General features: G+C 40.9%; 1 protein-coding gene across 2 annotated transcripts in view; it reads left to right on the top strand.

Annotated features, from left to right (window-relative positions):
• The window catches only part of Xirp2 (xin actin binding repeat containing 2), a 72,652-nt gene extending 54,678 nt beyond the window's left edge, over positions 1–17,974 (top strand). The window contains exons 7-9 of one of the 2 annotated variants that reach the window (XM_075984991.1): positions 57–9,411; positions 11,472–11,589; positions 16,101–17,974. In XM_075984991.1, coding sequence (XP_075841106.1) covers positions 57–9,411; positions 11,472–11,589; positions 16,101–17,601 — 10,974 coding nt within the window. In that variant the 3' untranslated portion in view covers positions 17,602–17,974. Of the gene's footprint in view, positions 1–56; positions 9,412–11,455; positions 11,590–16,100 lie in introns of both variants that reach the window. The other variant, XM_075984990.1, reaches the window with a different exon arrangement.
• Positions 17,975–27,729: the final 9,755 nt, after the last annotated feature.

The following is a 27,729-nucleotide window of genomic DNA, read 5'->3' as shown; positions in this document are numbered from 1 at the left end:
AGGAAATCTCCGTACTACAGACATCGTTATAAGCCTTGATTTTCTCTCCTTTAAAGATTGAAAATGACAGTGAAGAATCCTTAAAGCCATCATCAGCTGTGGGTACCTCTTCTTCTTACACTTCAACCAGCCAAAGGAAGGAAATCTCAACCTCAAGTTATAGTAATCACAGTGTCACTTCAACATCCCTGGCACAAGTTAATGGCGCTCCTTCAGGGAAGATGGAAGAATTTCCTCCTCCCCCACCTGACGTACTTCAGACACCAATGGATAGGACAGCATTTTCCCAGTCCCCTGAATTCCCCAGTCCCCCTAGAGGACTACCAATACCCAAAGATTTATATAGCAAACAACGAAATTTGTATGAATTAAACCGTTTATATAGACATATCCATCCCGAGTTAAGGAAAAACTTAGAAAAGGATTACATCAGTGAGGTTTCTGAAATTGTTTCTAGCCAGATAAACTCAGGAAACTCCATTTCGGCAGATGTGCAACAAGCTCGGTATATATTTGAAAATACAAATGACAGTTCTCAGAGAGATCCGAAACAAGAAAACCTAGAATGGGATGAAATTCTGAAAGGAGAGGTGCAGTCCATGCGATGGATTTTTGAGAATCAACCATTAGATTCTATCAAAAATGGCTCTGCAGACGAAGGGTCCACTTTCAAGGGCGCTGCTGACCAAGAACTCATTGCTGGGGGTGATGTGAGATACACGACTTGGATGTTTGAGACTCAGCCAATAGATGCCCTAGGGGTTCCTTCTACTGGCACTGAAGGAAACACAGAGAAAATTCCTGAGCTAGCTAGAGGAGATGTTTGCACAGCGAGGTGGATGTTTGAAACAAGGCCTTTAGACTCAATGAACAAAATGCACCAAAGTCAAGAAGAAACAGAATGTACTGCTACAAATGACATAACTGGGGGAGACGTTAAGACTGTGAGGTACATGTTTGAAACTCAAAACCTGGATCAGCTTGGGCAGCTTCACTCTGTGGATGAAGTTCACTTATTACAACTCCGATCTGAGCTCAAAGAAATTAAAGGAAATGTCAAGAGGAGCATAAAGTGTTTTGAAACTCAACCACTCTATGTCATCAGAGATGGTTCAGGCCAAATGCTAGAAATTAAAACTGTGCAGAGAGAGGACATTGAAAGGGGGGACGTGAGAACAGCACGTTGGATGTTTGAAACACAGCCTTTGGATGCAATTAGCAAAGATATCACAGAAATTAAAGTTGTTCGAGGAATATCCATGGAAGAAAATGTCAAAGGTGGGGTGAGTAGAGCAAAGTGGTTATTTGAAACTCAGCCCCTGGAGAAAATCAAAGAAGAGTCAAATGAGGTTGTCATTAATAAAGAAGCCATCATAGGTACAGATGTTTCTAAGAAGTGCCGGATGTTTGAAACACAGCCGTTAGACATTCTAAAAGAAGTCCCTGATGCAGATACTACATCACCTGAAGAGAGAATAGGAGGTGACGTAAAAACCACCAAGCATCTATTTGAAACGTTTCCAATAGAAGCTTTAAAAGACAGTCCTGATGTAGGAAAGCTTCAAAAAATCACTGCCTCTGAAGAAGAAAAAGGAGACGTTAGGCACCAAAAATGGGTTTTTGAAACTCAACCTTTGGAAGACATTAGAGAAGGTAAGAGGGAGTACACGAGGACAGTGAGGCTGGAAGCAGTTGAGAGAGGTCAGGTAAAGAACTACACGCACATCTTTGAGGCCAATAATTTAACTAAGGTTGATGCATCACATAAAAATGAGGTGGAAGGAGTCCCCAGAGGCACTGTGGAGTTGAACAAATCTCTCTTCGAGACAACCCCACTGTATGCTATTCAAGACCGTCTTGGAAAATACCATCAAGTAAAGACAGTTCAGCAGGAAGAAATCCTCACAGGAGACGTAAGAAGCTGTAGGTGGCTTTTTGAAACAAGGCCCATTGACCAATTTGATGAAAGTCTTCATAAATTTCAGATAATTAGAGGAATATCTGCTCAAGAAATCCAAGCAGGGAATGTGAAAACTGCTAGATGGTTGTTTGAAACTCAGCCTCTTGATTCATTTAAATATTTTAGTAATGAGGAGGAAACAGAAAGCAAAACTGAACAAACTACAAATGTTGTTAAAGGAGATGTCAAAACCTGTAAATGGCTCTTTGAGACCCAGCCAATGGAGTCTCTTTATGAAAAGGTTTCCTTGGCGACAAACACCGAAGATATTCATAAGGGTGATGTTAGAACCTGTACCTGGCTTTTTGAAACGCAGCCACTTGATACTATAAAAGATGACTCAGAAGCAACAATCAAACTACAAACTGTAAAGCAGGATGAGATACACGGTGGGGATGTTCGGACAGCATGTTTTCGCTTTGAGACAGAAAATCTGGACAACATACAGGGGAAGGAAGGGAAAGAAAACAAGCCTGTGGAGGTGGATATACAAGCTGGCGATGTCTCTGGAATGAAGTATAAGTTTGAGCACCAGTCCTTAGGTTCTATCAGTTGCAGTTCAGAGGATGTTTTGAATAAGATCAAAACCCTAAAAACTGAAGACATTCAGAAAGGCAATGTGTTAAATTGTAGGTGGCTATTTGAAAACATACCCATTGATACGATAAAGGAAAATCAAGAGGGTGATGGATTGGTTAAGACAGTGACAGACATACAAGGAGGAAATGTGAGAAAGGGGTGCTTCATTTTTGAGACGTTTTCTTTGGATGAGATTAAAGATGAATCCGATGGTGTACGCACCAGGGAAACGAATAATGAAGAAGTCATCAAAGGTGATGTGAAGAGCTACAGAATGCTCTTTGAAACACAGCCACTCTATGCAATTCGAGATCAAGAAGGGTTTTACCACGAAGTGACTACTGTTAAAAAAGAAGAAGTAATTCATGGAGATGTACGAGGAACAAGGTGGCTCTTTGAAACAAAACCATTAGACTCAATTAATGAATCAGAAGATGTGTATGTTATTAAATCTGTCACCCAGGAAGACATTAAGAAGGGGGACGTGAGTTCTGTCAGATACAAATTTGAGACTCAACCGCTGGATCGGATCTCAGACGAATCACATGGTATTGTGCACACTGTGGATTCTATTCAAGGAGGCGACGTGAAGACAAGCAAACAATTCTTTGAGTCTGACAATGGCGTCAAGAAGAAATATATAAGAACAGTGAGTGTCAACGAAGTGCAAAAGGGCAATGTTAAGACTTCTACTTGGCTCTTTGAAACCCGCAGCATAGATGAACTGGGAGCAGGGTCTGGATATGACACCATCGAGACTGTCACCCAGGAAGAGGTGCGGAAAGGTGACGTTAAGAATGCAGTGTGGCTCTTTGAAAATCAAGCATTGGATTCTATTAAGGAAGTAGACGAAAGTGACGCAAAAACGACTAAAGAAGAAATTCCTCCATCAGATGTCAAAACAACTACATGGCTCTTTGAAACAAAACCTATTCATGAATTTAATGAAACGAGAGTAGAGAAGGTAGAAATTATTGGCAAAAGCATTAAAGAAACTCTGGAAGACCTCTACTCTCAGAGAGTTATTGAAGCTCCTGGAATTATCATTGAAGCTGATGAAGTTGGCGATGTCCGAATGGCAAAATACAAGCTCATGAACCAAACAGCCCCAGAGATACAGAAAGAAGCCGTTATCAGGGCTGATCTCAGAAGCATAATGATAAATTTACTTTCCCAAAGGGACTGTACAAAGAAAGAGATATTTGTCAGTGAAGAGGAGAAGGGAAATATCAATTTGACTATAACTCAATTATTAAACAGATCAACTGAATTTCATGCTGAAAAGGAAGAGATAGTGAGAGGGGATGTTAAACAAGCAATAAAAAAGCTGTTCTCGGAGGAAAAATACACAAAGAAAGGCATCTTAATTCAGGAAGATGAAAAGGGAGATATCAACATGACTATCTACTGTCTTCTTCATGAAAATGCCGGTGACAAGACTGAACGAGAAGACATAATCGGAGGTGATGTGAGAGGCGCCATTCATAACCTGCTATCTCCTCCATCAAATGGTAAAATACCTGAAAGGACAAAAGTCGGTGCCTCAGAGAGGGGAAATGTTCAGTTCTTCACAACATGCATAGAAACCGGAGCTTTGGATTACCTCAAACAACTTCAAGCAGGGACGAATGAAACACTCACAGCCAGGGAACAAGAGGGAGAGGGAGACATAATCAGGGGTGATGTGGAGGGCACAAAACTATTACTAAAGGAAAGGCAATCTCTGGTTGAACGTACCGTTCATGAAACTGACATCATCCCAGGAGAAGTGCACAATACAGTTAAAGTCCTCATGGCTGGATCTCAGGGTTCGTCTTCCAAGACACAGAAAGAAGAGACTATAAAAGGTGATTTGAACTCAACCCTAAACTCTCTCAGCCAGGCCATGAATCAGAAAACAGTGTCGAAAGCAGATGAAATTGTAAACTGTGACAGGTTGACCACACTAGAGTCACTTAAGGAGTCAAGCCACAGACAGAAAGAATCTAAACAATCTGGTGGCATCTCTGGTGATCTTGAGCAAGCTATTGCATGCCTTGAGAAGGCTTCAAATACAAGGACTGAAATACTGAAAAAAGAGATGATGCTAGATGACCTTGAAACATCATTAAGGTCTTTGAAAGAAGCACAGCAGGGTTTCAAAAAGGTTGATCGAGCAGGGCTAATCAAAGAAGATGCACTGGGATTCGCAGAACGACAAAAAGTAGGGATTCGTCCAGCTACTGTCCAGAGAGACAAAAAAAGTCTTCTCCAACCAGTGCCAGGACCATTTGAGCCAGCAACCAGGCAGCAAGCAGGACCAGGCCCTCTCCATGAAACCATGCAGCAATCGAACAACCAGCCTTCAGTAGAAGAAAGATCTGAGGTTCATCTTCCCAGAGCCCCGAAGGGCGCTGTCAAGATTGTTGTTGATCGGGAACAAAACAACGATGCTCTAGAGAAAAACCTTAGGAAGATGTCTAATCCAGAACACAGAGCTGTGAGAAATGCCTTAGACATGGGTGACAGAACTGGCATCTGGACTGAGAACAGAGAATATCTGCGTGGTGGCAACAATGTGAGCAAACAGTTAACTACAGCCATGGCAATGAAGGAAAATGTAAAAATCAAGGAATCAGAGAATGTGAGAGAGTCAAAGGATGCAATCTTTAACTTCTCCCAGTCTGTGGACAAAATGTTTAGAAAGCAGCAGACTCAATCTTGTGAAGTACGGAATGATTACCAGAAGTCTCAGTCCTGGGATTCCTATGGGAAGAGTCAAAATAAAATGAAAAATGTGAATATATCACCAGGGGCACAAAGTTATATGCCAGATCCCACCCAGCATCCCACCAACAAGACAGCTGAAGAGATGCATGGGGCAACCAGAAACTCTTTGGAGCAAGCCTTGCTAAGTCAGGAAACATGGTATTCTAATAAAGATATGAAGAAAAATGATGGGAGCCTTCAACCTTTACCTGTAGGTAAGGATGTCCACGGACTAACAGGAATGAGAGTCTCTGGGAAAGGCCACAAAAAATTTCAAGCAACTGACAAAAACCAGAAAATTGATGTTCGTCTAGAAAGCCAGGACTTTCTAATGAAGACAAATACTTCCAAAGAGTTGAAAATGGCAATGGAGAGGTCCCTTAATCCAATCCACCTTCGCCCTGAGTGTCATGTAAAAGAAAATGAGGACTCTCTTCCACCTCCATCTCCTCCTCCTCCACCACCTTCCAATGCATCATCCGAAATTGAATTTCCTCTTCCCCCTCCACCACCTTCAATGTTGTTGCCTGAAAAGAATGAGTTTCTTCCCTCTTCATCCACAGAGAAGACAAGGACTGAATTTGAAAACTTCCCAAGTCTCCCTCTTCCTCCACCACCAGTAGATGAGAAATCAGAAGGAGAACGTCTGTCAGCATCCCTACCTCCTCCACCTCCTCCAACTCCATGGCACGCAGCACAGCTTCTACCCCCCTCTGCCCTAGAAAATCGCAGTGAACCACTCTGGCAGCAGCATTCCCAAACAGAATCCTCAAGCTCTCGGCAGATTCACTCTCAGGCTAAAACCCTAACAGGAAAAACACCACCTCCTACACTCCCCAAACCCAAACTTCCCAAGAGAATTAAAGATAAAATCAGTCAGCAGTACCCAAATGGCGAATTGGGAAAATCTGTGTCAGATATGGAAATGAAAACCATCCTCCCGAAGGATCAGGAAAGATCAGGGGTGGCAGTGAGCAGTGAGCATACTGAGACAAAGCAGGAGGTATTCAGAGAAAGCCTTGGTGAAAGAAAACAGCTGTCAATCCACTCAGCAAACTCTCTATCTCAGACAGTTCCAGAAGTCTCAGCTCCCAAGGGTAAACAGAAAGCACCCCTAGTTAAATCCCACTCACTTCCATCGGGTTCAGAGCAACAAAGCCCAAAGCCTTACATGAGAAAATTTAAGACACCTTTAATGATTGCCGAAGAAAAATACAGACAACAAAGGGAAGAGCTTGAGAAACAGAGGCAGGAGAATTCTTGCCACAGCACTGTCAAAACAGAAACCTACCACCAAAACATATTCGAGAAGGAGAAAGAAACAGCGTCACAAAAAGCAGCTGAGACAGTCCCCATACCCAGGAAGGATTTGGACTTGACTAAGAACAGGGCTGTGCTTGTAGGTGTGAGCTCTGACAGCCAACCCTGCACAGCCTCGGCATTGGCAGTTGCTACTGAGAGGCTCCAGCATGTTCTAGCAGCTTCAGAAGATAAGTGTACCATGAGAAAGGGAGGTATACAAAGCTCAAAGAACATGCAACAATCAAAATCAGCTTGTGAAATTAGCCAGAATTACAAGGAATGTAAGACACAACAAACACATGTGGACACGTTGCCCTTTCCCCAAAGCAAACCAAATTTCCCAAGTATCAAAGTGAAAACTATCAAGCTCCCGACACAAGATCATACATCGACTGAAATAGATCGCAGTTCTGAAAGTCACATAAAGCAATCTGAAGTTGACGCCCAAACCATCACTAAACAAATGAATCAGGAAATCAAGAAAACCCAAGCAAAGACACGGTTTGATAAGCAAGCTGTGCCTGAAAAATCTTTTCCATTGCCTAAAACGGAGAAAACGGTGACAATACAAATGCCTGAAGAATCTTCAGGGAAAAATCACAAGAGTAAACTCAAAACACCTACCAAGAAGCAGAGGGGATTTGGGGAGCTTGACGGAGGAAATGTCCTAGGGCGTGAAGAAAGTCGTCAGGACTCATGCATGAGCAGTTCCAACGAGGACAGATTAACAGACAGAAAGCAAGAGCATCTGCAGGACCAGAGAGTACGAACCATTTTTGATGAATGCCTAGACACACGGACTCGGAATTTTCAGCAAACACAAATACAAACATCTGGAAATACAGTTGAGCACAAAAAACTGCCTGATATGGCAGAGAAAAAATGTCTTAGAGACCAGGGCATTCAACAGACCCATGTCACTCTTAACACTGAGCATTCAAAGCAAGAGATGATGCAGCACAAGTCTCCATTTTCCTCTGTGAAAGAATCCCAGCAGAATGATGGGAAAGGTGCCATAAATATATTGGAATTCTTGAGGAAACGTGAAGAACTACAGGAGATTTTGTCTAGAGTAAAACAGTTTGAAGCAGAGTCAAATAAAAGTGGCCTTCAAACATTTCAGACACTGTTAAATATTGTTCCGGTATGGCTGATAAGTGAAGAAAAAAGAGACTATGGAGTTCGTGTTGCCATGGGGAATAATTTAGAAAAAGTCAAAGAAGAAATAACACATATTAAAACTCAAGCAGAGGATATGCTTGCGCACTGTGAACATGTAATTCAAACAGCCATGATGGCCGCCCAAACAGGAAAGCAGAGAGATAAGCCTACCCATCTTAATGAAATGTCATTGAAAGTGTCTAACGTCAATGCCAGCTCGAATAAATGCACTGAGCAGCGAGAAAATAAAATTGGAGAAGAAAAATTACCACAGCACCAAGTAACAATGACTCATGATCAAGAAAATAAAATTGGAGAAGAAAAATCATCACACCGCCAAGTAGCAATGACCCATGGCCCTGCTGAGACACATCAGGAGCCTAAGGGAGATTATAAGGAGACACATCAGGAGCCTAAGGGAGATTATAAGATTGCTCCTCCCTCTCTGAAAACTCGTCCACCGTCACCAACGTTCATTACAATAGAGTCCACTGCCCGCCGAGCCGAAACCTCCACCAGGAGTGAGCTTTCTCAGTCCCCTAAAAAGAACAGTTGTACTGAACCTCCACCCAGAAGACCCACAGAGCAAACATCTAGACTTCCCAGAACAGGCACCTCCCCGTCCCCACCAAGGAGCCGCTCTGAACAACTCGTTAGACTCAAAGACACCACGGCCAGGTTAGCCAGAGGTAACATCCCATGTTCGCCAGGGACCCCAGTTCCGATGGCAGAGAAGAGATCAGAAGTGATCGTGTCTCCAGCCACACTCCGCAGGCAAATTAAGATAGAAAGTCATGCCAGGGACTCTCCACCAGCCGTCACGATACCTGTCAATGTGAACCACGTCGTGAGTGGTTCCTTCCGAGAATCTGTAGCAGCTCAAGAGGAAAGGAGAGAAACAGAGAAAAAGGAGACGTATGTTCATAAAGATGAAATGAATTCAATCGACAGCACAATGCCAGAAATAGAAAGCTATGATGCAGTCGAAATCATCCGCAAGGTGCAAAGGCCTCACCTATCAGAACACACAGAGAGATTTGAAGCCGCTACCAATCAAACGGTTCAAATGGCTGAACGTTTTCTGAATGGCCATGAAAATGAAATGCACAGATGGTTTAGGGAATTTGAGAATGACCCAGTTTTTGGAGCAAAGACGGATAGAAGAGCTTATGCAAACGGTGAAGTAAACTGCAACATGAAACAAGAGAGTCACACATTTTGTAAGGAGGAGTTTGGATTAGCATCTTCTGGAAATGCTAACTTTCCAGGCTTTTCCTACAGACATCCTAGAGAGTACCAAGAAACAGTTTCTGCAATGCAGCCCAGGGTTCACTCTGAAGCAAGGTCTCTCAGTGAGCACTTCTTAGGCATAGATGCATTTGACAGTCAGATCATTGGGTCAAAGGTAGCAACCTCATCGACACGTAGCTCGGATGCAGGCAGGTCTGGCTTTGACATAAGGCATGCTCCGCCAACCTATGAAGACGTGATTGCTGGCCACATCCTAGACCTTGCGGATTCACCTCCAAATCATAGAAGAGATTTTCAGAAGACGTGGCAGGAGAGCGAAAGGATTTTTGAGCACTTGGGCTATGAAACCTCCAACGCACATGCAACTGAAATGAGCCGGGCCTTCCAGGAGGAATCTGCCTTTATACGTGGTAAATGAGATTGAAGAGTATGAAAGAAGATTAACACATTTGAAAGCATGCGTGCCAATGTCAAATAATATTTGCAATTAAACAGTGTGTGGCAATAACCCAGGAACAAGATAGGACTAACGGCAAACCCTGCGGGCTTATGATTCTTTGCTATTCTTGCTTTCTACTTCCTTACTTAATAATAACATTTAAAATGACTAACTTGCAGAATGCATTACGGAAACCTGTTCTTCAAACTCAAGTTAAATAGGAGTTTAAAGAAAGCATCAGACGTAACAACTGCTGGCGTGGTTTTAGCAGTGGTGGAACTATTTGTTTGCTATAAAACAAACTCGTTAATAAAATTTAATAATAAGATTTACTTCATTCAATAGTTTATGGTGGTACCAGATCAAAACCTTTGACATATTTTAACTGTGTGCTTAAATAGCCTCAAAACACCTTACTAAAAGCCTCAGACAGAACTCACAGTATGCATGTGTGCTGTAAGTATTTTCATCAGCATGTTAAAGCTGTAGATGTAACGTTAGACATTTTATATATTTAGCTATTGTAATTGAATTGAGGTGATAACACACCCAGATCCCAATGTTTTCTGTAACGAATATTTTCATCTTTATGAACATTAAGCCCAAATGACAATTCCATTGACCTAATTCATAGACGAGGATAAGTAATATGTCTTAAGACTTGATTATGTTTGTAAGATAAGAGAATTAAATCATAAGAGCATCATATTTTTAATATCACAAGATAGCTCACTCAATTGTACATTCCATGCATTTTACAGTTAATGAGGGCTCATAATAAAAGGATAGGACACAATGAATCGGCCACATTAATGCAGTCTATTCTTTTGGACAGCTTCAAAGAAACAGCAAACTTAAAAATGAAAACCTGCTGAAATTAATAATTACACCTCTCATATTTACAACATATGTGTCTAGTTTATCAAGTTAATATGGTTTCTTAATGTGCTTGCTTCTGGCATAATTAAGCAAAGCTGTCTAATTAATTTCAAATGCTCAGTTTTTGCTAAGACAGTTCAAAACCATAGAAAACACAAAGAAGCTGGCGTGAAACATAGAAATATGTCCCTAGTCAAGTGAAAGAGTCAAAGGAGTCCTCTCAATCACGGAGAGGCAGAGCGTAAGCACAAATGTGGCTTTTGTATGAAGGGCCTCGACATAATTGCTTTCATAGGTGACAAATCCAAAAGGTTGGTTATTGTCGGAAGAGTATAGTGAAAGTCAAAACCAATATTTAATTGATGTGTCTGTGTCCAGTGTAAGCCACTAGAGGACCCTGATTAGTGATGTAACTAATGACTGTTATTTATAAAGACTACCCTTCACATGGGAGCAGTGGGGAGCAGCTGGAGGTAGTAAGTGAGATAATCAACAGTAAAAAAACAAAACAAAACAAAACAGAAAGGGTAGATATAAGGATCCTAAAGGCCGTAAAGTCTAAAGTCAGTTAGGAAAAGAGGAAAGGTCCTCCTTGACATTACATGATGGGGGAGTATTATTACAAGGAAGTAAACTGCTGGCGTCATGAAGTAAACCTGATATTATTGAGATAATATTTAATCAAATACTATACAATGCCTTGGCTCATAAAAATCTGAATGTACTTTAGAATGATTGATCCATAATACGGTTTTAGAAATAAAAGTTTCATATAAAACTTTATATGTATGGAAAGTCTAGTTGCTTCAAATGATAAATTTTCTTAAAGTTCCCCATGACTGAGTTTACTGTATATATTTAATGTATTCATGTAAGTAAGCATAATATATATTTATGTGTTTATAAATAATAGGCCAATTTCCAGAAGGTATAATGGTAGAGGCATTAAATCTTTGTACCAGATCCTCAAAATTCCGTGCTATTGCACACTGTCCAGAGAACAAGACATAAAGACAATTTCCAGGGATTTTTCACTTTATCTGCATGGCCTGTTTATCTATTCTTTGTTTTCCTCTGTTATTGCAATTGTGATGGAAAATAGAAACATATAAGCCTTTATAAATTTTTACTTTTAGAAACTGCTGGTCCAAGACAAGGAAATCTGCGTAATCTGTCAAAAGACAGTTTATCCAATGGAATGCCTCGTAGCAGACAAGCAGAATTTTCATAAATCGTGTTTCAGATGCCATCACTGCAGCAGTAAACTGAGGTAACAATGTCATGTTGAGTGTGCCACATGGGCTGAAGAAGCTAGGAGCCTATGTACAAAAGCTAGTCTCTAGAGAGAAGTAGAATTCTCCAGATCTCACAGCTGCCCTCAGTGGCTACCGTCACACAGGGGGCTGTGACCCTATTCTACTGTGCATTGCCCAGGCTGATTCTCAATACTTTCCTTTCACAAGCTACCTTTCTAGTTGTGGGAATGGGGTGGGTCAGAAAGCGTCCTGAGTACCTGTGAAGCCAGGCTTTTTAAGTTGGTGATGTGCCTGAATGCATTAGCTCTAGATTACAAGCTGGTAAACTCTTTCTGTAAAGGGCAGATAATAAATATTGGAATTGGCAGGCCATTCTGTTCCCATCAGGACTCATGTTTCCTTGGACCCCAAGAATGACTGGCTAGAGAGAGCAGGTGGGTGTGGCTATGAATAGGCTTGAATACATTCCGGGGAAACTTTGTATCCCAGAGCAGGAGATGGTGCAGAGCTTGTCTGTTTGAGCTACGGTGTATAAGTTAAGAAACGGAGTTGGGAATAATGTTAGTGACAGGTCAGGCAAAAGCTGTTTATTTCTGAAGCAAAGGCCACATGCTAATCAACACAGTGGCATGAGCTTTCCTCTTCCACCTCTCAAAGGAGATGCATCTAAATGAACGTGACATTTGGTAAGGCCATAGTTTGAAATGCTGAAATGGAATTTATTTTGCTGAATCTAATGTGCACCTCTCAGACTATCACTTTCCCGACTCTAATTGGCAGTGTCAAATATTCCTCGGTGCAACATTCTTTTCCCTTGGTTTCCATGACAATATGACATAATGATTCCCCTCCGATTTCCAGGGTGCTCCTTCTCAGGCACCTGTGTGGGTGACTCTTTTTCCTGACCATCAGCGAGACGCTGGAGCTCTTCAGAATCCCACAAGTTTGGATATAGTCTTCTCATTGTTTCTGTTTCCTTCTGGTGAATGAGTCAGTCAAACGCGACTCTGTCTGTAACTTCCGTGTGGGGGGTGACTCTGAATTGTGCACTGCTGGGCCAGATTGGACCTTTGCTCATTCAATACTTATTTCCAATCATCAAGGCCCCTGTAAGCATAACCGCATCAGTAGGACTCTTTTACTCTTCTCGTTGTTTCCATGCATTCTCTGAGTGTAGCTCCTATCCCTCTGTATCAGTAAGCGGCACGAACATTCCCTGTGGCCTAGTCGTGAAGCTATCTCTTTCAATTATTCTTTCACTCCATTTCAGCCACTACCCACTTTTTTCCTATTACAGAATTCAGAATTTTCCCCTTAAGCTGTGCATTTTTCACCATCCCCATAGCTCAGCCTTCATTCCAGCATATATTGTTTCTCACTTGGGCAAACGCCACACCCATTGTAGCTAGTGTGGTCTTCCCGTGTTCACATCTCTTAGCAGTACCACTATCAACAATCCGTTCTAAGACTGTATTCTACAGTGTTGTAAAATGGTCTTTCTGAAACACAAATATGAAACACCTTCTCTGCTTAAAGCGTAGACTAGCTTCCCCAGTCCATTAAAAATATCTGTCATTAAAACATTAATCAACGGCCGGGCAGTGGTGGCGCACGCCTTTAATCCCAGCACTCGGGAGGCAGAGGCAGGCAGATCTCTGGGAGTTCAAGGCCAGCCTGGTCTACAAGAGCTAGTTCCAGGACAGGCACCAAAGCTACAGAGAAACCCTGTCTTGAAAAACCAAAAAAAAAAAAAAAAAAAAAAAAAAAAAGAAAGAAAAAAAAAGCATTAATCAACCTGCGGTTCAAATGTAGCCCTTATTTCTCCCCAATTCTTCAAGCATCCCCAGTCCTTTTCAGTTATAGGTTACGCTCCATGCAGAATTACCTCTTTCTATTTCTAATAAAAGATATTTTTTTCTCTCTCACACTTCCAGCTAATGTCAGATGCCATCCCTACTCCTTCTAGGAGTTTTTAAACACACATCTTCCAGATCTCTACCAGTTCAATGTCCACTCATTCTTCAGACCTCAACTAAGACTATCTCATTCATGAAACTTTTTGTTATCTTAACTTTTTGACTTGCACAGAGAGGTCAGACATCCTTCTCAATCATTCTTCAAAGCATCCCCTGCACTTTCCCCACCATCAACCTGAGCTACTATAATTGTCATTGACATTAACTGTGGTAATGTTTGCTTTCTCCACACCTAGTCAGGGCTGACATATAATAAAGAGTCAAAATTACATATCAAATACTGATACTTTTAAGTGATGGATCAAAAATACAAAGAAAGTCAAAGGAGCGAAATGCACGATACAATAAATTACTACAGCATAAACACTTTGTAACCACTGATCAACCTAAAGAACTTTGCTGGCCATATTGGACGAGCCTTTTATATTCTATTTTAAACACAACCTCCACTCGTTCCCATGACTAAAAGTATCCATTCTAATTATCATGTATTTTCTTTAATTGTTGCTGCTCTTGTATACATTTATACTGCTGTATCTTATTTTTATATTTTGTTGTGTTTTGTAAATTCTTTTTTAATCCTTAAGTTTCCCCTGCATTCCCTTTCTGCTTCACTGTCTATTTTGCTAAGAGCACAGGATATTTGGCCTGCAGAACGTTCTGGTCTCAAGTTGCTGATTACACACTCACCAAGTAGTTCAAAGCTCTCATTGTCCTGGATACTTCCAAACTGTCAGATAGGGCCTGATTTTGAATTAGACCTACAGGTGTACACTATTCCTGGTCATGTGACCCTTTTTTCGGGGAAAGAGTGGAGTCCTCATAAACTTACTAATCACGACTGGGAAGGAACAGTTGATTGACCTCAATAAAATACATTGACTGGGGTTCACCTTTCTTTCACCTGGCTAGAGGAATCTCCTCTCTTTCCATTGTCTGCTGAGTAAGTACCTTTTCCATGACCTAAGTAAACTTTAGGAACTTCATTACTTGATAAATGCAGGGTGTCTTTCCATTCCCCGTCAAGTCCTGGTCCCATCATTTCTGCAAGTCTTCCTTACTCTAGCAACATGTGCTACTTCAAGTCCAACCCACTTGATGCCCATTCTAATTTTGCTTCAGATTTTGTTTCTAAGCCATTTTGGGTAGATGAAGTAATAGATATTTACATATATTATACACTCTAAATTCAATGATAATTCCAATCAAATTCCAAACTTATCTATGTAGCTGCTTCCTTCTAGGTCTGTATGTCTTTTTCTCTGTCCATCAAACATAAAGAAGATGACGACTAAGCTGCTTTGAGGCTGAGATATTACAATAACTTTAAGATGTCTTTGAGCAACTAATGACACCCTATGTGATAATAAAATGCAAAAGGTGTGGTTAGGATACCTCTTAATATCAGAGCATCTGTGTAGCGATTGCATGGGCCTAGATCCAGTGCCAAGTAGTATAAAAAATATAACAGACTTAGAATATCTTATATTCACTCTTCTTAATAACAGCCTTGGATTGGAACTGAGGCTCTAGCTGGGGGGATAGTTTGTGAAGCACACACAAGGCCCCAGGTTTAAACCAGAGCACTGCATCAAACAAGAACAGTAGTGCAAGCCTATGATTCCAACACTAGCTTCAAAGTCACCCACAGCTATGTAGTGTGAACATAGTGTGCCCTTGATGCCAGGTCCAGTAGACCTGGCACCCTCTTCTGGCCTCCTCCTGTACCAGGTACTCAAATAATGGACAGACATACATACAACAGTCAAATGACACAAAAAGCTTAAAGTCATCTAATAACAAAAACTAATGATAGTACCAATCAATGAACCAAAATTTTATAAAATTTATATTCGATTTAACTTACCCACCCATTTCTAAATAAGTTACTGTATTATCCATGCCAGATCCTTTAGACACTGCATTGTGCCCTGTTCCCCTCTCTGCCACCTTAGCCATTCATTTCATCTTCCAGGTATCATGGCATTAGTGTCCAGTGCTGAGGTTCTTCTTTAGATATTCTGGTTATTAAAGCTTATTTTCTACGAGACTCTTTAGAACTTGAATTTGTGGTGGCAGTATTCCTTAAATTCTACTGTGCTGGTAATATTTACTCTGTGTTCTTCGTGTGTGCCATTGCAGCTGACAACACGAAGAATTCTTTTTCTCTGTACTTTTTATTAAAAGTTCGGTAGTTTCAGCATAACAATTCTTGGCACTGGTCGTTCTAGATCTGGACTATATCTAGTGTCAGAAGTCGCTGAGTCGGCACAGGTTTAGGCCCATTGGTCTAATGGATGGACTGTACCTGAGCACACCTACTATATCCTTGGTGATACGCAGCATGAAATTCTGAATACTGAAAGGCACACATCAGAGTGGGGATTGGTGGTAATTCGCCTAACTGGAATTTTAATTAACAGTGCCGTTCCTCTGGGTGGTAAGGGGGTTCCTGATTTTCTGACTCATTACTAAAATAATTCTACAATTCTCTATAAATGTAGAGTAAGTATACAGAAGCCTCAATATTCTGTCTTTTCTTTTGGCAGTTTGGGAAATTACGCGTCACTTCATGGACAAATATACTGCAAGCCCCACTTTCAACAACTTTTTAAGTCTAAAGGAAATTATGATGAAGGTTTTGGACACAGACAGCATAAAGATCGATGGAATTGCAAAAACCAAAGCAGCTTAGTTGATTTAATTCCCACTGAAGAACCCAGTGTGTGTGAAAACCCTGCAGCAGATACCCTCTTGTCTGGGGATCTTACTAAACATGCAGAGGTTTGTAACAGCGAGTGGCAAAACGATGATTTGAGGAAATGGGGGGAGAGAGGAAAATTAAAAATTGTTTGGCCTCCTTGCCAGGAGATGCCTAAGAAAAGCTCTCCCCGTGAGGAAGAACTCAAAGTGAGTAAGCCTAAATGGCCACCTCACGTGACAATCCCTGTTCCCTCGGAATTTAAAAGGGAGTCACTGACAGAGCACGTAAAAAGCATGGAGAATCAAGGGGAAGGGCCAGAGAGCGTCCCTGTCCTACAACCCTGTCAGCACCACGCGTGTCAGAAAGAGGACATTGCGGTAGTCCAAGAAATAAAAGTGTATGAAGCAAGAAAAGAGGAGAAAGAGGGAAAGAGAAATGCGCAAGATAAACTGGATGAAGCTGAGGGTGTGGCAAACAAGAGAAAAAGCGGGATGGATCTTTACGACAGTCACCTGTATGTGCAGAGCGACACAAAGGAGAAGGATGGACATGCTAATGAACCTGATGGCGCAGAGGCTTTACAAGTTACAAACCCTGGTGCTGACGTGGGGCCAGAGACCCACAGACAGAACTTCAATAACAACAACAATAACAATTCGGTAGCTGTCCCCTCTCTGAAGAACGGCAGGCAGGAGAAACCTATTTTAGACCGTCCTCATCTAGTGCCGTCGGCCAGTGAAGCAAACAGCTACTACGCAAGTGAATATCAAAACAAAAAGTTAAAACAGACATCTAGGATCTCAGAGTTACTTGGTATCTTTGAATCCGAAAAGTCGTCCTCCAAGAAGGTCCTAGCCATGGCTCTGGAGAAAAGGGCTGACGGAGTGACTGCAGGCAGTCCTGAGCAGTTCGCTCCGGAGCCAGGCTTCCGGCAGGGCTTATCAGTTAAAGAGGAAAGCCGTGCAACCTCTCCTGATATCAACCTCTTACCCATGAAAGGAAACCATGAAAATAACAAAAACGTACACCTTTTCTTTTCTAACACCGTGAAAGTCTCTTCTTTTTCCAAGAATCATCACACCCTTGGGTGTGATTTCATAGATTCTGTTGATCAACTCAAAAGTATGTCACGCTTGTATTTAAGAGAACTTGGAAACGATGTCAAATCCTGGCATGGGGAAACTACAGGAGCAGCTTGGAGTGATGGGAGAACGGGTTTTGATGCTGCAAGCCAAGGGTGTGCGGCTAAGCCTGTGGTTCCCAGAGTGCAGTGCCAGGCTGAGCATCTGACCGTGGAAGAGCTGATTAAAAGGGACAGGTGCTACAGTACCAGCGATGCTGACTGAGACTTCTCTGGCCACTTGTGGTTCCTACACAAGCACGGAGAGATGTTCTCAGATAAGATCTCAGGATCATGACTCACTTAGGATTGCAACGATAATGTCTCATAATTTCATATTTCACATCACATTGTTTCCTGTATCGCACTCCATAATTCTTCTCCACTATTCATTTGAGTCTGGTTTGGATCTGAACGGCATGCTGAGGTGAAACAAGGTAGCCATGGTTTCTTCCTCAAATGGCCCATGCGCTACTTGTTTCTATACTGTATAGTGTGCGTGAGGGGTCTGTACTGCTGGCGGTTGTTGCCATTCTTACACCTTCTCCATAATTTCAGATGAAATAAAATTGAATCACCTGAGATACAAACTCCTATAAGCCTGTGTTTTCTTTCTGTGCTGTATATTGCTGTACCAACTATTATGGTTTCCAACATTTGAGAAATACTTAGGAGGAGGGGGATGGTCACTCATGCCTTTATTACCAGCCCTGAGTGTGGGAGTCTTCTGTTTTGTGTTGATTTCATTGGTTAAATAAAGAGACTGCCTTGGCCCTTTAATAGGACAGGAAATTAGGTACGCAGAGTAAACAGACAGAATGCTGGGAGAAAGAAGCCATGTCAGTCAGTCACCATGATTCTCCCACTCCAGACAGAAGCAGGTTAAGATCTTTCCTGGTAAGCCAGCTTGTGGTGCTACACAGAATATTAGAACTGGGTTAGATTCAATATGTAAGAGCTAGCCAATAAGAGGTTAAAACTAATGGGCCAAGCAGTGTTTAAAAGAATACAGTTTCCGTGTAATTATTTCGGGTAAAGCTAGCCGGATGGTGGAAAGCAGCCCCGCCGCTCCTCACTACACATGAGGAAGTAGACGCAGGCATAGCTCTGTAGATAAAGCACTCAACGTGCAGAAATGAGGACTGGAATTCAGATTTCCAAGCACCTGAAGAATGTTAGGAGCTGCACCAGTAAATTCTCATCAAGGAAGCTGCCTGAATACAAGGGGATGAAGATGACTCCCAAACATGTCCATATGGGGATGGGAAAGTTAATGAGGCCTCCGCCACACATAGAGCTACAGACAACAGCTTCCTTAGGGAAGAGCACAACAATTGGTTACCCATACCAAGTAGTCAGACCTAGAAACTGTCATATAAACTATGTATATAATACTGTATTTAGGAATACATACATACATACATACATACACACACATACAATATTTGGAGGAGCACATATCTCACTTTTGTCTTCCTACCTCAAAACATAATGTTAAAAAAGATAAATCAAACCTATAGTAACAGGAAATAAAAAAAAATTCCATTGGTCTATTGTTTAAAGATATAGAGGTTGTTCTAATAATTACCTAAAATATCATAGAATATACCTAAAAAGATTCAGAGGAAGTTTTGAATTTTCCTCCAAAATAATGTGGACTGCATACTCAGAAATCAAATCAGCTGAAAAATTTTAAGAAAATTATGTAATGAAATTCTACACATTTGTATGTTTTTGCTTCCTCTCAGGCTATGTTATTGTAAAGATGTAAGTCTACAACCTCTCATGCTTTTAAAAGTCATATTTGATGAGTTTTTTCCTGTTATACAAACATCCTTTTGAAAATTTGGCTTCTAAATTATCTGCTGATTTTGCCTTTCCTCAAATACATCTGATGATTCTGAGAAAAAAAATAGCACGAATATAAATGAGTGGCTTCGCATAAATTTGGAACGTACATGTATGAAACAGACCTCATCCCATATTCTCCCACATAAACACAACCGTTGATTTTCTATAAATATGAAACCAAAAGGCAGTCTTGGAAATAATATCTTTTTTTGGAAAATGTAACAAACTCCCTCTTGCAAGTAATTTCTCAGCCACTATCTGAGAAAGACCTACAGAGCACTAGTTCCGTGAGGCCTCCACGGCAAAGTGCCATAGATTGAAGACTGCATTCTTTTAAAGCAGAATTAAAGTTTATTTTGAAAAATATTAATCTTAGAAATAAACAAAAAGAAATACTCTCAGAAAGAAAGTAAGGCATACTTTACGAGATGGGCATGGACTTCTTAAAACTTTCCAAGACTGAGGATTTTAACTAACAAAATCTTACTTCCTCATGGTTTTGTAGAGGGTAAGCTCAAGGTCTGGGAGGAGATACAGAGATATGGCTCTCCTCCAGGACTTTCTCCTTCGCTTGCTGATACCTGTCTACCTCACTGTGGTTCCTACATTATCTTCTCTCTGCACATTTACACCACAGAGGACTTTTGTTCTTCTCATGAAACATCAAGTCTCCTTGGATTAGGAACCACCTGTCTTACTTCATGTAGCCTTTACTAAACCTTTAAAGTCTCATTTCCAAATACAGTCACTCTAGGTATTAGGTTAGGCCTTCAACAAATCAATTTTATGAGGCTATAATTAGAATCATAACACACATTCTATCCAATTTGATAAAATGCTATGAAATTCTGCCAACTACATGGTAAACTATGGGGCAAGCACAAAAATTTAAATTGAATTATTTTACTTTTCATTGTTCTTCATAAATTCTTAATAATACAGCATTATTTCTATAATCATTTATGCTAAGATACCACAAAAGTTTCTAAGAAGAAGAAATAATTTACAAAAACTCATGACTTTATATTTTGAAATATAGATACTTAACAACAGTGATCCTTATAAAAACAGAGTTCACTATTTACAAAAGTCCTCTTATGGAACTTCCCCCAATTTATCTTGGTAGCAGAGGAGTTTTTCTATGCTTACATTAAAGTCTAACATTAAAATAGGCTAATATCTACATCCCTGAAACTGTTAACTCTTCTGTTTATTTTTCATGCAAATGCTGCGATGGCTAAATTTGTATTTTAAGATTAAATTACTCTGATATAGAGATCTATAAGACAAAAGTCTCAAACCTGTAAGCCCCACTTGCCCAAGGACAGATCATTTCCTGAGGAGTGCTGTTCATGCAAGATAACAAAGGATGTGATTTCACTTCTATAAATAAGCATAGTGGCACCAATTTCACAGAATGTGCTTGGTCACATGTAGGGGGAGGTATGTGGGCAGGAATTATATCAGGATACCTGCTTGCCTCTGACTGGATGAACATGAGAAATGCAGAACCTTGAAGAGTCTGTCTTTATAAGCCCCTGTCTAATGTAATTTAGTGTCGTGCTCTGAGAATCCCAGTTATGGGCCTGGCCAGTATCCATGGTCCTGGTATTTAAGAAAGCTTCCTTCAAATTTGGCTCAAAAATTGTGGTAATAGTCTTATTCTTGCCCAGTGGGATTAACAATACCAAAGCATTTTTAGAAAAACACTCCTAAATTTGAAATGACACCCTATTATTATTGCTTGTTATGCTGTCTTTCCTGGATTATACACAGGAATTTCCAAAAATTCAAATAGCTTTAACAGGCCAAATACAGTTTTATTACTAATGAGATCATCTTTATTATGACAAAGCCTTTCAGCTAAATATCAAGCTTAGTAACTAAACAAAAAGATTCAGAAGCTTTTTTCCATTGTTATAGGGAGTATATTATTTTGTTTTGGCTGTCAAAATAAAATACCACAGACTGAATGACAGAAACAAAATAAATGCATTCAATTCTGAAGGCTTGAAATGGGCAAGATCAAGTTGTCTATAAACGTGGTCTCTATTAGGGCCACATTCTTCAAGTCTTTGCTTGGTTTCACCTTGTATGTATCTGTGTCAAACTTTGTTGCCCATGGTCAGGGTAGAGTCAGGTATTTCCAGAATCTTGCCTCTTGTCCAAAGAAAAGAATGACTCACGAAGATTTACCAAAGTAGAGAGATGACTTTATTAGAAGCAGAGCAGAGGTACAAGCTAAAGAGTAATAACTGTCAAGAGTGGTATGTGTAGGTAGTCTCTAGGGTCCTAAGCTACAGCCCGTGGCCTTAGTTTTATGGAGTATAAAAGAAGGAGATGGAGTAACTCTTGGGAGGAAGCAACAGTATGGAATGATCTGCTCTTTGGAGCAGATCAAAAAGCCATGCCTCTAACTCAGAGACATTTTATTTATTTATTTATTTATTTATTTATTTATTTATTTATTTAAGATTTCTGTCTCCTCTCCGTCACCGCCTCCCATTTCCCTCCCCTCCCCCAACCAACTCCCTCCCCCTCCCCCAACCAACTCCCCCTCTCTCATCAGCCTGAAGAGCAGTCAGGGTTCCCTGCCCTGTGGGGAGTCCAAAGACCTCCCATGTCCTTCCAGGTCTAGTAAGGTGAACATCCAAACAGCCTAGGCTCCCACACTTCACTTTATCTACTCTTTACATTTTCCATCAAAAAAGATGTCTCTGCACAGCTAGTACGTGCAGAGACATCTTTTTTGATGGAAAAATGTAAAGAGTAGTAAAAGTGAAGTTTTCCTTTCTTATGTTACCAGAAAAATGAGAGATGAGGTCAAAGCAAACTATAACAGGGCCTCTAAAGTTACTAATGCCTGTCAACCTACCTAAAACTATGGGTTAAAACATAATCATTTGACTTTTATTTTCTTTTCCTTCTCTCTCTCTCTCTCTCTCTCTCTCTCTCTCTCTGTGTGTGTGTGTGTGTGTGTGTGTGTGTGTGTGGAGAGAGAGAGAGAGAGAGAGAGAGAGAGAGAGAGAGAGAGAGAGAGAGAGTCCATTTAGTGTTGCTCATAATTCCATGTGTTTAGAGCTGACCACTTGGGACAAAATAACCTATAGGGGGCGCAAAGCTGGAGAAAACGGATTCTCCCTCTGTCAGCAGCTGTTGATCTGATCACCTGAAGGTCTTCATCTAGACATGGGGCTTTGTCAAAGTTCCTTTAACTTTCATTGCCATGAATTGGGGAGGGGTCATGGGAAGAGTGGGAATAGAAGAGAGAGGACTGGAAACAATAAAACATATAGTACTTATGTGTGAAATTCTTTTAAAGGGTAAGTCACAAGAAATATTACATGTGAATCTCAGAATGACACATTTGTGTCCCGTAACTGATAGCTTTTAAATATGTAACCATTAGCATTATGAAATAATTTTTAATAGTTATTACTTTAGGATTTAAATCACAGAATTAAGTAAAGCAAAGTTATGCTTTGAAATTAGTTTTTTTGGCAACACAATTCTTTTATCAAGGTAGACTCAGGAAAGGTAGACCAACGGCTATGTAGAGGAGACTACGCAGGAAGATTTGGAGGGTGAGGAGCTTCATGTTATTTATTCATGACATGGCCTCCCAATGACTCTTGTAAAAAAAAAATGTTCCATCTCCCGGAAAATTGTGCTGAATTGTCTTTTGCAGCTTTCACACAATCAATCCTTGTGACAGATTTGGGTTCCAGGCAGCACATTCTCCGGGTTGGGACAATGGTTTCCTCACAATGCAGTGAAACCGAAGAATGCAAACAAACCACCCATTCCCAATGTGCAGCCACTGTGTGAGTCTGGAATCGTGTCCTCCAGACAAACAATTTTCTACACACATCTCTAAAGTAATTTCTAAGGGCATATTAATTTTTCAGAAAAAAAACTGAAGTAAAAGAATATTATGTCTCAGATGTTTTGTAAGTTACTCATGACCGGTTGGTGACCAGTTGTAGAATAGGAAAATTGCCCACCATCAACACAGAGCTTCCTAAGCATAATCATAGACATCAAAGTGAAAGAGACCTCTCTCTCTCTCTCTCTCTCTCTCTCTCTCTCTGATATATATATATATATATATATATATATATATATATATATATATCAGAATCAAGAATGGCTTCCAAAGGATGGATTTTTTTTAATCTGCAAATACCAAATTTAGTATAACATCTGTTTTTCAAAATATGAACTGACAAGAAAATAAGAGTACTTTTAGGGGCGGCTGCCAACTCCCAAATAATGACATAGAGATTTATTATTAATTATGAGAGTTCTGCCTTAGCTTAGACTTGTCCCACTATCTCTTATAACTTAAATTAACCCCTATTTTCTCCATGGCACAGCTCTCCCCTGGAAGTCCCACTTATATCTCCTGCCTAGCTATTGGCCTTTCAGCTCTTACTAAACCAATCACAGCAATATATCGTCACACAGTGTAGAACTACATCACAACACATGAAGACTATAAACTATTCACAGATACTAAGATTCAAATAAATAAAGTGAAGTGAATAAACCATAAAAAAATAAAAACAAAAACAATGAGATTTGCAGGGAAATGGATGGAGTCAGAAAAAAATCATTCTGAGTGAGGTAACTCAGAACTTTAAAGACAAATATGGTGTGTATTCACTTATATGTGGATGTTAGCTGTCAGGACACTGACAAGCAAATTATAATTTATATAACCAGAGAGGATTAGGTACTGAGTGAAAGACTAAGAATGAATGATGAATTTCTCTAAGAAGAGGAAATAAAATAGTTATGGATGGATGGGGACTGTAAGGGAAGAATCAAATGAGGAAGGGGAGGAAAGGGGGGTGAAATAGAGAATGCGAAGAGGAATAGCTAAAACTAAGGGCCATTTTAGTGTTTATATGGAAACTTTATACAATAGAAGTTTCCCAAAATAGATACATATATGAAGTTGATTTAAATGACATTGCCAAATAATGGGAAAGAAAGAACATCAGAAGGACATATTTCATCACCAAATGAAGTTTTCAATACTGAGGATGATGGTTAATATCTAATCAGATATTGACCAAAAGGGGTCCCATGGGAACCCCCAACAACCCTGGCTATAGCCAAAGCTAATAGTTGCTCATGACAAACCAAGGGCAAGGCCCTATTGCTTAAGGCAATAACTACACAACTCACTGAGCATGGAGAAGTCGGGCTGGTTTATTTAAAAATATTATACTTCTGGAGAGAGGAACGGAGTTAGGATGAAGGATAGAGGAGAGGGTAGTGACCTTTATACTGGCATAGTGTGAATTTTCTTGCTCATTCGCATAGTGCCAACTAGCTGCACCTCTCCAGTCCCTAACTGGTACAAGTGGGTCCTAGTGGCTAGGCTCCCAGTCTTCCGACCTGTTTCTTTCATATGCTAATCTCCCAGCCCTCTTGTACGTTTCACTTGCCTGAATCATCAGCACTGTTTTAGTCCTGTGGCTAATTTAAGCTGCCTCCCAGCGTTCATTGCCTGAGGACATTTTTTCCTAAATTATTTTGAAAAACCTTTTAAACTTGCAATTATTTGTATATAAATGAAGTTGTAGGGGAAAACAATGTCATCTATAGGTTGACGTTATCATTTAATGTAGCATTTTTGCAGACATCTAAAAACCAACGGGTATGGACAGAAAACCTTATGAGTTTTCAGTGTAGCTTCACCCAGTCATCCCACAGACACTCATGGAGCCATTGATATGTGTAGGGAGAGTGAATAAGGAAGAAAATAGCTAAATCATAAACTCTCCCACATGACTCTCTCAGTCAAGAAAGAGACATTCAAATAATGGAAAAACAAATTACTGTGTTTCATATGGATCTCAGAAACTCGCGACAATATATAACCACAGAGGTGTTTGTTTGCTCGTTTGTTTTTAGGTGAAATATGGCGGGGTAAAAGGAAACGGAAAAGTAAAGTATTTGGGGTGTAAACAAACAACCTCAATTTGCCTTTCTTTAAAGAATATTTTGTCTTTGAAAATTCCCAACAGTATATTTAGATCATGTTCCTCCACTAACTCCTCTCAGATCCTTCCCCACCTCCCTATCTTCCAAACTTTACTTTCACGGTCTTTTTTGGAATTGGGGAGGGTCAGATCTCACTCTGTAGCTTTGACTGCCCAGGAAGTCACTATGTAAAGTAGCCTAGTCTTAAACTCATAGAAATCCGCCTGCCTCTGTTTCCCGAGTGCTGAGATCATAAACAGCCATCAAGCATGGAGGTTTGGGCATAACTTCATCAGAACTTTGTGGTGCACAGTAAAGATTTCTCTTCAAATTTAAAGGCTCTCTTACACAAAGGCTGAGATTGTGGTTCAACCTTTATCTCTTAGCCTCCTATAATATCGCTTCTGATGACAAGAACTGTCATGTCATCCAGTGTGGGCCATGTAGGAATTAAGATCATCATGAGGACAACTCAAGAGAACTCAGTTCAGATGCTGCTGTGGGGTTGGTTTGACTTAAGACATTCCTCAACTCAACTTCAGCTCAATCTCTTCTTCTCCCTTGATAGCAAGAACACAAGTCCAATAAACTTCCTTTATATTCATCTCTGGCTTACATGCCTGTCTTGGGAGAGCCCAGACAGGGGTCTCCTGCTGTTAGGTATGGTCTAAGAAAGCCACCCTGAGGATGGTGTTTTAGAAAGAAACCATCTTCTGCCTGGCTAACAATGGGCACAAGGTGGCAGTGTTAAAACTCTTAGTTAGTATTGCTCTAGGATAGGGTCATTTCAGGTTCCCTATCCTCAGCTGCCCAGGGAACTAACTGGGGACCTCAGCTTGGGCACCTGGGAGCCCCTCTAGAGTCAAGTCTCCTGCCCAACCTAAAGTGGGTCCCTTAACTAAGAATTGTGGTTCCGTGCTCCCCTATCCAACCTTCCTTTATCCCGATCCTCCTGTTTCCCCAAGTCCCCCCTCCTTCCCTTCTACCTTTTCTCTCCCCATCTCCCCTAACCCTCATCCCACCCCACCCCCAAGATCCCACTTTTCTCCCCGGCAATTTTGTCTACTTCCCTTATCCAAGAGGATAACTATATGTTTTTCCTTGGGTTCAACTTCTTACTTAGCTTCTTTAGATTCGCCTATTATAGACTCCGTGAGCCCTATTTATGGCTAGAAACCAATTATGAGTGAGTACATCCCATGTTCATCTTTTTGGGTCTGGGATACCTCCTAGAACTCGCATCTGGCGATGGATGGAGATAGAGACAGAGACCCACACTGGAGCACTGGACTGAGCTCCCAAGGTCCCAATGAGGAGCAGAAAGAGTGAGAACATGAGCAAAGATGTCGGGACCACGAGGAGTGCACCCACCCACTGAGACAGTGGAGCTGATCTACTGGGAGCTCACCAAGGCCAGCTGGACTGTTACCAGAAAAAGCATGGGATAAAACTGGACTCTCGGAACATGGCGAACAATGAGGGCTGATGAGACGCCAAGGACATTGGCACGCGGTTTTGATCCTACGCAATGTGCTGGCTTGGTGGGAGCCTAGCCAGTCTGGATGTTCACCTTCCTAGATATGGATGGAGGGGGGAGGACCTAGGACTTACCACAGGGCAGGGAACCCTGACAGCTCTTTGGACTGGAAAGGGAGGGGGAGAGGAGTGGGGGGAAGGGGAGAGGGGTGGGAAGAGGGGGAGAAGAGTGGGAGGAGGGGGAGAAGAGTGGGAGGAGGGGGAGGGAAATGGGAGGCTGGTGGGAGGAGGTGGAAATTTGTTTTTTTTTTCTTTTCTTTATCCTCCTTTTATCAATAAAAAAAAAAGAAAAAAAAACTCTTAGTCATCATGTACTCAGCAATCAGACTGGTTGAATAAATGCTACTTAGTGCCCTGTATCAAATATTTGAGATGATGAAGAAAGTATCAGTTCTAAAAAAATAAATAAAATAAAATGGAGGTGGGTTAATGGCCACTTTTGAACATTACTGAAAAAATAAATGAAAAATCCATTGTGATCTTCCAAACACTAAAAGTTGACCTAGTGCAATTTGCTTGTGAGAGTAGTTGAGCACAGAGACAAATAAAACCATTTGCTAACATTAGAGAGATTTTTTTAATGAGTTATACAATATGGGTAGAAATAAATGGCTGACAACCAGAAATCCTGAAATCTGAGTCTTCAGAGCTCTTGTTTTTTACCAGAACTTTCCTCCAAAACCTCACGGCCCCACAGGCCCAATCTCTTAGGATCTACAATCCAACCAATAAGCCAATTAAAGAGCTAATTAATGCTGAAAAGTAGAGAGGGAGGTGTACTCAAATTGGTCATCTTGCAAAGAAAAAGAGACAAAGGGGGCCAAAAACTCAAGTCTAGTTTTCAGTGGGCAGATGGGTGGGTGTGTCTGTTCTTGAGGTTTTGCCCTTCCAGAAACTCAAGATGACTCGGGATGAAGTTAAGGACAATACATTATCCCTGCCTCCAGCTCCAGGACAGTCACAAAGTGAAAAC

This window comes from Microtus pennsylvanicus, chromosome 9 (genome assembly GCF_037038515.1).
Source record: "Microtus pennsylvanicus isolate mMicPen1 chromosome 9, mMicPen1.hap1, whole genome shotgun sequence".
Lineage (NCBI taxonomy): Eukaryota > Metazoa > Chordata > Mammalia > Rodentia > Cricetidae > Microtus > Microtus pennsylvanicus.
This window is presented reverse-complemented; position numbering and strand designations above follow the sequence as displayed.